The sequence below is a fragment of the Colias philodice genome, chromosome 22, assembly GCF_061535455.1.
Source record: "Colias philodice isolate Cphi_HAF_F1 chromosome 22, ilColPhil1 Martin Lab GWU primary, whole genome shotgun sequence".
In the NCBI taxonomy this organism is placed as follows: Eukaryota; Metazoa; Arthropoda; class Insecta; order Lepidoptera; family Pieridae; genus Colias; species Colias philodice.
The window spans coordinates 6,829,541-6,842,777 of record NC_143107.1 but is presented as its reverse complement, the minus strand read 5'-3'; the positions used below and the strand labels follow the sequence as shown (position 1 = coordinate 6,842,777).

Sequence of the window (13,237 nt, the reverse complement as noted above, 5' to 3'; positions counted from 1 at the left end):
TAATATATTGACTGGTGTTGATTGTTTTGTTTTTTTTTGCCTGGCAATCTGAAGTGGTTTTATAATAGTGTATAGTAAGTACCTATGCCTGTGTGTATGTATGGGTGATTGGTTTTGTTATTGAAATGACTGATAATATTCTGATTTCAGTATTTTGATGACCAAGAAATGTAGTACTCAGACTATAATCTATTGTGTCTGGGACCGATCGGGCCGCTTGGGGCTCAATGGGTTAAGTGAATTTTAGTGTAGTTCTACTACTACAACTGTCTACATACTAACCCATGTTTCTGTCAGGGTTGATCTGGTTACAAGATAAATTTATAAGATAGGATATTGAAGGATTTATGTACTTATCTTATATATAAAAATGAATCGCAAAATGTGTTGGTAAGCGCATAACTCGAGAACGGCTGAACCGATTTCGATAATTCTTTTTTTATTATATTCCTTGAAGTACGAGGATGGTTCTTATGTAGAGAAAACGTAAACATGTACCACGGGCGAAGCCGGGGCGGACCGCTAGTACCTTATATTAATAAAATAATTTTCTCTCTCGGAAAATTCTCAAGAAGTCAGAATCTGTATGCTGTTAAGAATAGAACCCAGGACCCCAAGCTCATTTGTTAACTATTGTATCAAGGAGTAGTAGTTTTTTTTTTATAAAATACATTTATCTATTTTCTAATAGTATGAACTATGGTATAAAACTTGGAATGTTATGTATTTCATCTTGATTTGAAGATGGCTTCAAGCGCCGTCTCGTTGATTAGCGTTAATTATTTTATTATTCTTGTATTGTATGATTCAAACGGGTTTTTTAAACGTTGAAAAAAACAATGGAATTATGGGAGCAGTTTTTGTTCGTGTATGCTATTAAAATATTAAGATGAATACTGTCTGTTAGTGGCGCGTTTTCACTTAGTGACTTGTAAGTAATGTAATAAAAAAAGACGGATTGCACTCCGGGAGTGCCGGCAGCAGTGAAAACTTGATTATTAACGTTCAGCATGTTTGATATTTTGGAATGGTATCCGTCTTACGCATGGAATATAAGGGCTAAAAAAAAACCGTCTTACGCTTTTTCGATCAGGCCACGTGTCCTGACGCGAGTTTAAGATTTTATACCCAACGCCGCTAAAGAAGTTTTCACTTTAATATTTATTGGCTATGCAATAAAATATTTACCCGACTACCTACGCCCGAATGTCATGTCATGATCAAAAGCAAAAAATGAAAACACTAAGCATAGGTATGTCACTTTTTTAGTGATTGAATTAAAAAAAAATTATACTTAGTTGATGAATAGTTTTACTTTAATGAAATTCCTCTCTATACCATACATTGATGATTGAATAGACAATAAACATACCTATGATTACATATAAGTTTTTATATAACATACAATCGATACAATTTATAAATTTAGAAATATAAAATGGGCTATAAGTGAAAACGCACTCTTACAAGAAACATTGTCAACAATTAGTTTTAATTGTTCTTTAATGACGAGGAAATATTATCCCTCTATTAAAGTCACGTGTTCAATGAAACTGCTAAACACGATTTAATTACAATTTTTAAGAGATTAACCTTTGATCTGTGATATGTGACTGACCCCTTGGTGCAGTGGTTAAAAATTTAAAATGTAAGCGTTAGGAGGTTTGGGTTCGATTCCGGTGAGGAATAATAATAAATGTATCGGTAAAAGGTGTAGGTAAAGAAAACAATATGTATAATTATTAATTATATTTTTTTAATCTCGATGCTTTTCAATAAATAAGACGAAATTGTAAAATCTTAGCAATATTTTAATGAAAGAGCGTTTGTGGTATAAGGTAATAATAATCGGAAATGTTAAAATTAGTTAAGTAACATTGATATTGTCTGCGACGTATCCATTTACAGATTAAATTTTTTTTTTATATATGAAAGAAGGCAAACGAGCATGTGGATCGCCTGATGGTAAGCAATTCCACAGCCCATAGGCATCTACAGACGTGTCCGAGGATGTGTTGCCGACTTTTTAAGGTGGAGGTATATTCTCTTTTTAAATGCCTCGATGTCATAGGCGTTCGGGAATATCGCCGAAGGCAGGCTGTTCCACAATTTGGTTGTGCGCGGAATGAAGTGGCGGGTAAATCGCACCGTACTAGAGCGCCAGAGGTCCAAATGGTGAGCGTGAAACTTGGTCTTATGCCGTGCGGTACGGTTGTGGAATTCCGCGGCAGGTATCAGCTCAAACAACTCCTCAGAGCACTCCCCATTATACAGACGGTAGAAGACGCATAAACATGCAATTAAATTATAATTTATGTGCACAATAACTATTATTTTATTTTTATAAAAATTAAAAAGCAATCTACGCAACACTTCTAATCTGTAAATTACAAAACAAAAAAAAATACAATAGTTATTTATAAAAAAAAAACATTTTATACAAAATGTATATAATCAGCTAGACAGAAATACAATTGTAAAGGCGGATTACATAGGTAATTAAAATATAAGTAACGTATTATGAGGTACCTACATATTAATAAATAATCACAACACGTAATTAATTTTAATCTACAAAAACATTCAATAAAAATACTTTACATTAATTGTCATTGATTTAAATCTCTTCATGTTCTTATTAATCATAATATAGTTCCTATGAATACTTAAAAATACTTTATAAAATATCTAAATATAATACAATGAGTATTTTGGTTATAATTAAAAACTATACAATATTTATCTTCATGTGTATAAAAATACTGTTCAAAAATAAATACTGAAGTAAGAACCATTTCGTTAAGTATTCTGATATATGTATTTCTTAAATAATTTAATATTTAAACATTTGTATTTATAAAACAAAATAAAAAATAATACACCTTATGAAAATTTTCCAAAAAGGTTTTCATGAAATGCTGAATCCAAACTCTTTTTCGTGGTTAACATAATTTGCTATACCTATATTTTCTTTTTTACTAATAATAAATAAATATTCAATTTATTCTATTGTATTCTATCCTATATCACGGTTTAACCTCACTCCTTATCCAATCAATATACGCATACACCTTAGTATAAACACTGGGTCGACCCTGGTTCCCGCACTGTTTGATTCCGAAGCTCGTTATACCCACCACTTCGAAGGTCTTCTCATCAGCTCGCATGAGAGGCCCTCCGGAGTCTCCCTTACAAGAGTCTTTGCCCAGTTCGCCGCCGGCGCATATCTGTTTATCCCAGATGATCGGCTTGCTACGGATTGAGTAGAGCTTTGTACAGACCTGGAAGGAGGAAATTACTACTAGTATTAACGCATTTTGGCATTTCATAAATGCAATGGTTTGCTCATGGCAAATATTTGTTGGAAGAAAAACTGTTTAAAATTATCTTCAATTATTATGATGTAAGTATAATCGTATTTAATTACCTGATAACAATCAGTTGATGCTCAATTGAGTCGTACAAACTAACAATAATAATATAGGTAGTTTGCTATTAACAAATTAGTTTTATTTCCGAATCGGTGGTAAATATTAAAAATATGTAATGACGATTCGAAAATGCTTCTAAAAGAAGTCTATTTGAATAAATAAATGTTTGAGTTTGAAGCACTTTCAAATTATACAACTATAATAAGATATTTTAATCGAAGGCTGATATAATTGCTAAATACACCTTCCTCACTTGCAATATATTTATAGGAAGGCTCATATTCTGCATTGCCTTAAAAGTGTTTATATTTGGTGTTCATTAATATAAATTAGAAACAGAAGCGGACCCATTGCACTCCTTGTAGGACTCCGGAGTTCTTTTAATTTTAATATAAATTATTACTCTTATTCTAGTAAGTAATTTTCAATTCATTCATTCTCTCTTTCTGTGTCGGCATAGATGGGTAAATTACTTAAATTCCTATCATCGACCAGAATAGATAAGAAATATTAATTGTCTGTTTATGAATTTCTATGTAAATGTTAAACTTGTCAGAACATAACAGAAAATGTATATTACTCACATTCGGATCCGTATACGGCAAGTCAACGTGGAACTTCACATCGCTGGTGGAGACGGTTTCACTGACAGCTCCCCAGCCGGCCGCATACAGGTACAATTCGCGGGGAGTCGGGGTGAGGAAATCAGTGATCGGCAGGCAGACCGGGCGGATGAAGTCTGGAAGTTTATTTTATTAATTGACTATGTGTGCCCGGTGGTTTTATCCGCATTGCTCCGCTTCTGTTGGTCTTAGCGTGATGATATTATAGAGGTATAGCCTACTAGCTTTGCCCTTTTCAAACAAACTACTCTTCAGCTTTATAATATTAGTAAGTATAGATATACATAGATATGTTGACACGACCTTTTCATAATATTCAAGTAAAATTTGAAGTAAATTCATGCAGTACTTATTAAACTTAACCAGTTCCTACATACAGAGAAACAGATAAAAATTCTATTAACTATATTTTCGGCTTATATAATAATATGATTTCTTATTTCTTCTTAGTAAACTATAATAATCATCCTCATATAAATCTTATAACTCACCAGTATAAACTACAGATTGCCGAAGTCGAATCAATGCGATATCATTGGCTTCCATAACCGTCTTCTCTCTCTTGTAATCTGGATGCAGGATAATGTGCTCTATTCTTATAGTAACAGGGTCGAGATTGCAATCAACACCATCACCGTCAACTTCTACACAGTCGCGGCCAGGGTTGGTAACGTTGTAGTCGCCGAGACGAACTGATTCTCTGAAATCATTAGTTTTATTAAACAGATTATTTGATATATTATGTAGTAATGTTAGAAAACTGAAGAGTTTGAATCTCAAGAAAATGGATGATATTACTTATAAGACAATTGTACTGTACGTCCCAACTTATTTATGTAATTACAAACAATCATAGCATTGCGTTAAAGCTGGGTTGCAATATGATTGTACTAACATAATTTTGCATTTCAATTTCTAGTCATCAAAATTTTCCTAACATCACAGTTTCCTACTTTTTATTTGTGCCATCAAAGATATTATATCTAAAAATTGTGTTGATTGTCTAGTCTATTAGAAAAATATTCAGTACATACGCATCTCTCTTCTTCAAATCGTGACGCACGAGGCAGTGGGCAGCCGTGAGTACATAGCGTCTACTGATAAGCGATCCGCCGCACATTAGAGCTTTGTTCGCGTATTCTATTAGGGCCAGCCATGGGTACTGATCGATGGCTGTCTCATTGCCACCTGGAAGTAAAAGCTAATTATAAGCAATACAGTGTGGTCCGTGTTATTAAATTAACTATTCTTCTTCCTGATGATCATGTTGCAGTAAGTAATCTGACTTGTTTTATAAGCGATTATAAACTTGAACTAAAACGAGTAAATAATTAACATTATACAAAAAATTCTACTCTAGTGATACGAAGTACCTCTGGCATCTAGTTCTGGACATTAAGAAAAAATGTATGTGACGTTATATCTATATAAGACGATAGTTTCAATATGTCTTCTTGCTAATATGAATGATTAAGGCACCTAATATTTATACTAACCGAAGATTCTGTTACCACCAGCGCTGTCAATACCACAGCATCCGCTACTGGGATCAGGTATACCTTCATCTTTGCAGCGTTTATCAAACTTATTCGTGCCGCCAACACTAAGCGGTACTGGAAGTACATTGTCTACATCAGGGATAGATGTATCATCTATGGTGATTGGATTGGGTGTTACAAAAACATCTGGTGCCGTCACAGCAGTAACGATACTCGTTTGGAATATCGGCGCATCTGTAGTGTCGGTTAATGGTGTTAGGATTTTCTCCTCGTCGTCGCCAGCGCGTACTGGTAATCTAGAAGGTTCCTGGCAGCAAACGCTCAATTCGAAAGGTCCTTTACATCTGTGAAAATAAGATTATTGTGCTAGTTTAATGTTCATACAATTGTTGGTACAAAATTAGATACAATTTTGCAACTGAAGGTGAAGAAGTAGTTTAATTCTGTCGAATTTAGGAGGAAAATTATATTATTTTTATCGATGAAATACCACTTATGTTATCACATAAGTGGTATTTCATACATCATACTCACTTTGATCTACTGACGAAATCTAGACTATCTTTGGAAACGGGCGGTTTGAGTAACTCCACGATATTTGGACAAGCTTCCTTGGCAACGCATATTCCAGGCATTCCGAGGGGCGTGAAACATTGCGATTTTGGGCTTGTGGGTGGACAACATACCTGTTGAAAAGAAAAAAATGATTATTATATTATGTAATGTTATTTCTTGTGTGCTTTGACTGTGGCTACTGTTTCATATTGAGTGAGTATGCTAAATGCACAAAATAGAAGAGTGTTGTAATGGAAAATATATTTGTTAATTGCTTTTTTATTTGGATGTCTTCTAGAGGTTAACCTTAATATTTGATTCATCATTTGCCATTGGTTTTGTATTTGTCAATTGAGTTTGAGGTCAATAGTTACAAAACTATTGCAGATTTTTTCTAATCAAATCAGCATAACATTTAAATACTACTATGTCGTATCGTTCTTGACTCAACGGTCGTGATTATTTGTAGTCGTTTTGGACAAATTGGATCAGAGTTTACGATATTCTGTCATCTCTCTCTGTTCTTACGTTTTGTTTACATTCAGCGACATTCTTTCGTTTCGTCGTAACGTAGATTAGTCAAAGATTTCTTACCGTAGGCACGTCGCCTTCGAAGCCACAGTGCCAGTTCTTCAACGACTCCCGTTCCTCCGCCGTCCCTCTGATAAGCGGCTTCAGTTTTTCGCACTGGTGGAGAGAGACGCAGTGGCTGGGTAGACCGGATGGTGTTATGCAATCTGCATCTGTAACATTAAGTATTAGTATGGGTTCTGTTGGTAGGATTTGGGATATTGGTATTCTAGGAGGTTCTATCCTGTAGGTACTTTATTCACACGGATGATTTTTTTTAAAGTGAAACTTTTATTACATCGTCTCAAACTTTTTGGTCTGTGTAGCGCATGTCGCGTGTATCGCGGCTGCCGAGTAGGTATACCTACTCGGCAGCCGACCGTCACGCGACATGCGCTACACACAGCAGTGTTCGGAACCGTTCGAACAGTTTCACTTTTACCGTGGTTTCATAAAACCACACAACATTTTTTTGTATTAGATGTTAAGAATTAAGATGTGCTGGTTGGATTGCCCGGATGGTATGCAATCTGCATCTATTGATGTGCATCTGCATGTATTGATAGTATTATTTAATACTATTTGTAATTTGTTTTATATAGAAAATCTTTACTTTTAATGCTTTTCTATTTGGTCATAATATCAGAGGCAGTACTAAAAGCATTGTAAGTATCGTTTTGTATAAATTTTGTGATATTTTATTTGACCTTCTTTAAACTATGTGGAGAGACGCAACGGTCTTTGCCAAACGTGCTAAAATTATAACGACATAGACGTTTTTTCCCACGGTGTCGAACACGCGAGAAACAGGAAAATTGTATTATATTATTTTTAAACTTCTTGTATACTAGTAGTATAGTTAATATATTTCTATTATTGTTTACTTATAGGCTACAGGCCCATGTTGAAAAAGTTATGGGTCATTTGAACCACCAGGTCACCTATCTAGAAGATATAAAATATCTAGAATAATATTCAGCACTAAGCCGTCATTTTTACAAGTGACGGCTTAGTGCTGAATCTTATTATTTTATGCTCTTATATCGTTTTAATAGGGGCGATTTTTATGATTATTTGGTATCTATGTGAATTAATATTATGCGGCAGCAAGTCGAATACTAGCTTGAGAATGCTTTAAAAATTAAATTTTAAATGATACATTGAGTGAATTATAATTTCTAACATTTATATTTATCCATTTTAAAAGCTTCGACGTTAAAACACGATTTATTATGATAACGTTTCGAAAATGTCAGTCACTTGTTTGTATATTATAAATGAATGCATTATTCAAATTGTTTCGGTTTTTGTTTTATATTAATCTTATCTTAGATTGTTTCTTTTTAGGTTCAAGTATTAGTCACGGGTTTTACGCTGTAGGTACCTCTTAAAATGTCAGCTTTAATTTAGATATGCATAAATGCTCTTTTAGCATTAAAATATATATTACTCACAGACGTTTGGATTATCAGAATGCGTTTTACAGACATTTGAATTATTGGTATTGTATGTATTGTTTACTTTGTGATAAAATCAATTATACACGTCGTTTAAAATTTAAAAAAAGGTTCAATCGGAAAAGTATTTATGTAGCTTGGTTGTTACAAACAAAAAACCTTCATGTATAAATAAGTAAATTATTTTGTCATACTCTAAGGTTATAAATAAAATAAATAAATATTTCAGGACAATTTTCACACACGGCACAATCTGATCACATGAGTAGAAAGACGGAACAGAGACTAAGCTTCAAACAAACGCGAGAATCGATTGCACTACTACAAGTACGCGGGGCATGTGTGTGTGACCGCAGGCCGCTTGTCGCGTACGCAGCGATTCTGGAAAAAACCGGTTTGCGCTTGCACAGGCATAGGACAGTCTCAGGGTTGATACGACGCACGTTGTTTGTTTTATTAGTTGCAACTTGCAAGTTTGAATATTTTAATATAAAACGTAATATTTCATTGTCAAAAATGGTTGTTTATTGTACTGTGTGTATGAATAATAGTAGAAAAACTAAAAATATATCATACTTCAACTATCTCAAGGAGTACAATAGGTGAGTAAATATTTTGATTATTACTTTTTCAAGTAAGTACCTACTTGCGTTTATTTTATTAGGTCCTTTTTTAATAAGATGAGAATTGTACACGGTGTGTTTTTACCTTTCATTATTATTACAAGTTTAGCATTTGTAAGTATGTATGTATGTATTGTAAGTGTGTACATACCTAGGTTGGGTTGTAGTAGGTAGTTTTGTTTAATTTGTCTTAACCTATTGTGACAACCCTACCAAAATAGGTAACAATTTTGCACGTTCTTAAGAAGCTTAGTCTCTGTTCCGTCTTTCTACTCATGTGATCTGATCCCATACCCCCTTCGCTTGTGTTTTGGAAACCAGATGGCTGATAAACATACATATATAATTTTTAAATAAATACTTATATAGATAATTAACACCCAGACACAGAGCAAACATCTAGTATGTTCATCACACAAATATTTGCCCCGGGTGGGAATCGTACCCACGACCTGTGGCTTGGAAGGCAGGGCCACTACCAACCAAGCCAACCGGTCAGTCAATATACATATTGTTTTGGTGATCAGTTGCTAAGGAAATTATTATATTATATTGCCTTATATAATAATTATAGATAATATTAATTTAATTGGAAGTGCGGTCTGAAACCAAAAAAGGATACCATGCAGGTTTATAATTTCATTAAAATTGATAAAACGTATTAAGTATTACTAATTTGATGAGTTCAATATTAATTCAAGGATATTTAAATACTTTCCGGTATGAATCATATTTTGAAATAATCTATATACCTAATATATAAAAATGAAACCCATTTTCCTTGGTCACGGCATCACGCATGAACGAATGGACCGATTTTGATAATTTTTTTTTTAATATATTCCTTGAAGTAAGAGGATGGTTCTTATGGAAAGAAAACATAAACATGTACCACGGGCGCAGCCGGGGCGGACCGCTAGTTATTATATATTTTTAATAATAACTGATAAGAATGCCCCAACTGACAGTATTTTGTCCTGTTGCCCCTTTTAGGTTTTTGTCTTCATAATGACCTTCCATGCGTCTTAATAAGGTTAGAAAAAAATTCCCGAATAGGTTAAGCCCTTCTCGAGTTTAATATTTTTGCTGTAGTTTGAGAAAACGATACAGACATACAAACTTTTGTATTTACAGTATAAGTGTCAATTATTTAAAATTTACCTAGTCAATAATAACTATTATTTATTTGAAAGATATTATTTTGAAATTTGTATGCAAGGTGTATTTTTCTTTGCAATGATCTTTGGATATCACCATATACGGAGATGCGTTGTTGCGATAGAGTCGATTCTAGCCTTTTCTTGTTGTTAATTGGTATCGTATTAATAAATAATTAATTAAATAAGACTATTTACGATTGTTCGTTTTGATACGGTTAGTCGTGTTAGTCTTAAAGTGCATTTACATCAAACGAACATAGAGCGAGAGCATTCTTTCGTGATCTTTTAGTGTAAACGAAAACTTGTATTCAGTGTTGTACAGTATTAGAACATTGCATAGAATCTTTTCGATTTTCTATATATCTGTGGTTATGTTGAAAATACTAAAGAAATCTGTGGCTTTAATAGTAATAACTTTGATTTGTGGTGGTTCCCCTTTAGACTTTGGGTGAATCATAAACGACTTTACCATTGGAAAGGTAATCTTGAGATTAAATTAATAATAAATCCTTAATAATAATTGCGATATATCAATGAACAGGAGCAAGAGGAAGATTTGCATTTAATGATACAACGAGACTAATAACTTAATGATACAACACCACCAGTGTAACGGTGCTTTTACATCAAACGAACATACAGCTAGAACTAGAGCAAGAGCATTCTTTCGCGTACACGAAAACTTTTCCGAAACTTATTCAGTATTATTCAGTATAAGAATCTTAGAATATTTTCGAACGCACTAAGAACAACTAAATAATGCTCTACGTCTGTTTGCACTAAAAGAATTTGACATAGTGAGGTTAGAATGAGCATTCGCTCGTTTGATCTTTAGTGTTTGTGATAGGAGGCGACTAATTGACGTCAGGTAGACTTTTCTTGCTCTATCATAAAAAAATAAGTTATGAAAAATATCCTATTTATTACTTGGTCCATTCTATACACGGGGAAATACAATTCATGCTTGTTCATGTTAGTCGTATTTGCAAATTGTACCGCGATATAAACAAAATAGATTGACGTAAGAACCGGTTTTGAATCATGATAGTAATCTTTGTATGTGTTGATGATATGATGCCTTGGGGTTTTACAAAACAATATTTGTAGTTTTTCTAGTTGTATCTAGTCTTGATATGTCTAATTTATAGGTTAGTTTAATGTTAGTATCGTAGTTTGCATTGAAAATAAAAAAGCTAATAGGTTATGAATGAGTGTCGAGTAGATTACCAAAGATTGTCACATAACTTTTAATATGAGGTTTTATTACAATTTTTTAAGTTTATAAATCGTTCTGTATTAGGTCGTTTTCGATTGAGGCAGATATATTAGAAGGCATTGACATAAACACAAAAATAAACCACGTGTTTACTGTTTTTGTTTCCGTATTATTGACTTGAAAATGATCTTTATTCAAGTCAATATTACGGGAACTTATATATAGTTTTAGTTTATATTATATAAATCATTATATATTCTAAGTAGTTAAAACACATTACTCACCGAATTCTCCGTTTGCAAAGTAAACGAATAATAACAAAATGAGAGGCACCATCTTGACGTGCGCACGCGTCGGTAACAAAAGTGCAACTGAGCGAAGAGCTTTAGACACGCTTCAAGTTTTGTACGACAATCCTTATAGTCGGGGAGCTGGTTGCGTTTTCCGTTTTATCATTTGATTTTTAAGGAAAAATAAATTTTAGTGCTTAAAGCTCTATTTTAACATGTATTTGGAATAGTACTAGGCATTTAAGTCTCTTATTGTCGTAATGTTAAGTGATATTATGTATTGTCATATAATTTAAATGTTTAACAAGTACATACATCAAAAACGATACCTATTATGAAGATTTTACTTTTTAATGTTTGAATTAAATTAAAAAAGATACTTCATTAATTTAAATTTTGATACAATTTTCACCTGTAGATAACTGCACTATTTAGCAGTTACAAGCTATTTTTTTGTATCCTGGTTAAACACGATCGAAGCTGCGGAAAGCGACTAGTTATATTTGAATCGAAATCCTATGTACTTATGGCCGTTCCCAATATTCAAACTACGGTTATAGATATACAACTATCTCCGATAGCTAGTAAGGTTTAATCTATCGTAAGATAGATACGATATTGGGAACAGCCATTACTGGCTGACAGCTGTCAAAACGTTATTGTGACGCTCAAATAGACAAATTCCAAGAGAAAAATATACCTCTAGTAAGCAGTTAGTCCTCCAGACGATAGATAGCGATCAGAGATAGGTTAGCTTATCGCTTGTAAGCTTATTGTATCTCAAACTATGGTTTCCTTTACTTATCTAATGCATTATTTATATAATATTATAAACGCGTATATCACTATAAACGCGTGATATCCTTCTACTGTAGGTACGTAGAAGGATGTTACGCGTTTATAGTGATAAAAACCGCAGTAATACGTAATAATTTAATTATTCGTGATATTAATTATTAATATACGAATTATTATAATATGTATACTGGCTGTCCCGGAAAACGTTTTTCTGCCTTACATTTCCTTAGGGATATGGAAAAGATGTTGACCGATTCTCTGACCTGCCCGATATGTACACAAAATCTCATGAGAATCGGCCAAGCCGTGTCGGAGGAGTTAAACTACAAACGTACACGAGTATTTTTTAATTTAGATTTATATAAATATGTATAATATGAAACTATCTGTGCCGCGCGGTTTCACCTGCGTGGCTCCGCTCCTGTTGGTCTTAACGTGATAATATATAGCCTATATTACTCGTGGATAATGTAGCTTTCGAATGGTGAAAGAATTTTTAAAATCAAAAATTATTAGAGCTTATTCATTAAAATCAAACAAACAAACAAAGTTTTCCTCTTTATAATATTAGTGTAGTATATTGATTCGTCTTCAACTGCGAAAAGCTTCCTATCACAAAATTTGCTAAGATTTTTGTTTCTTATTGTCAGAAGAAAAGTTGCATCTACAAAAAAATCCTAAAAAAATGTTAATATAGTAAAATGATCATTATGGAATGATTTATGTGAATCATCAAAAATGTATTGAATGAATGCGTGTGATAGTAAAAGGAAAATAAAATCGATGGAACGTTCATTGAACATTTTTGTATTGTTGTCCTGTAGCAGTTTTCATTTCCAAGTACAACATTTCCAAGTATGGATATTTGTTTTTGATTGGTTAGTAATTTTGTATTTCATGTAACAGCACATAGTGTGAAATAAGTATACGTATTGCGAAGGTATTGCCAAGTTATAATACCAGCTAAAGTAACAACATGAAATTACTTTAAAACAAGTGACAGTGGGGAATAATT

At 33.2% G+C, this 13,237-nt stretch overlaps 2 protein-coding genes across 2 annotated transcripts in view; one reads left to right on the top strand and one right to left on the bottom strand.

Moving 5' to 3' along the window:
• The window catches only part of mim (missing-in-metastasis), a 165,649-nt gene that overhangs the window by 110,518 nt on the left and 41,894 nt on the right, over positions 1 to 13,237 (top strand). The gene's annotated exons all lie outside the window — the stretch shown is intronic.
• Positions 2,518 to 11,494, bottom strand: LOC149478502 (phenoloxidase-activating enzyme-like). The gene is made up of 8 exons (XM_089709341.1): positions 11,419 to 11,494; positions 6,703 to 6,851; positions 6,088 to 6,239; positions 5,551 to 5,897; positions 5,089 to 5,242; positions 4,546 to 4,754; positions 4,016 to 4,170; positions 2,518 to 3,281 (listed from the first exon to the last, which is right to left on the bottom strand). Exons 1-8 carry the CDS (start codon positions 11,468 to 11,470, stop codon positions 3,027 to 3,029), a joined length of 1,473 nt encoding a protein of 490 aa, XP_089565467.1. The 5' UTR covers positions 11,471 to 11,494; the 3' UTR covers positions 2,518 to 3,026.

Excerpts from the sequence above, each read along its gene's own strand:
- LOC149478502 (XM_089709341.1), bottom strand. The coding sequence starts at position 11,470 with ATGGTGCCTCTCATTTTGTTATTATTCGTTTACTTTGCAAACGGAGAA. Across the intron at positions 5,898-6,087 it reads GATTTCGTCAGTAGATCAAA|ATGTAAAGGACCTTTCGAAT; the intron begins GTGAGTATGATG and ends TTATTTTCACAG. Across the intron at positions 3,282-4,015 it reads TGCCGTATACGGATCCGAAT|GTCTGTACAAAGCTCTACTC; the intron begins GTGAGTAATATA and ends TCCTCCTTCCAG.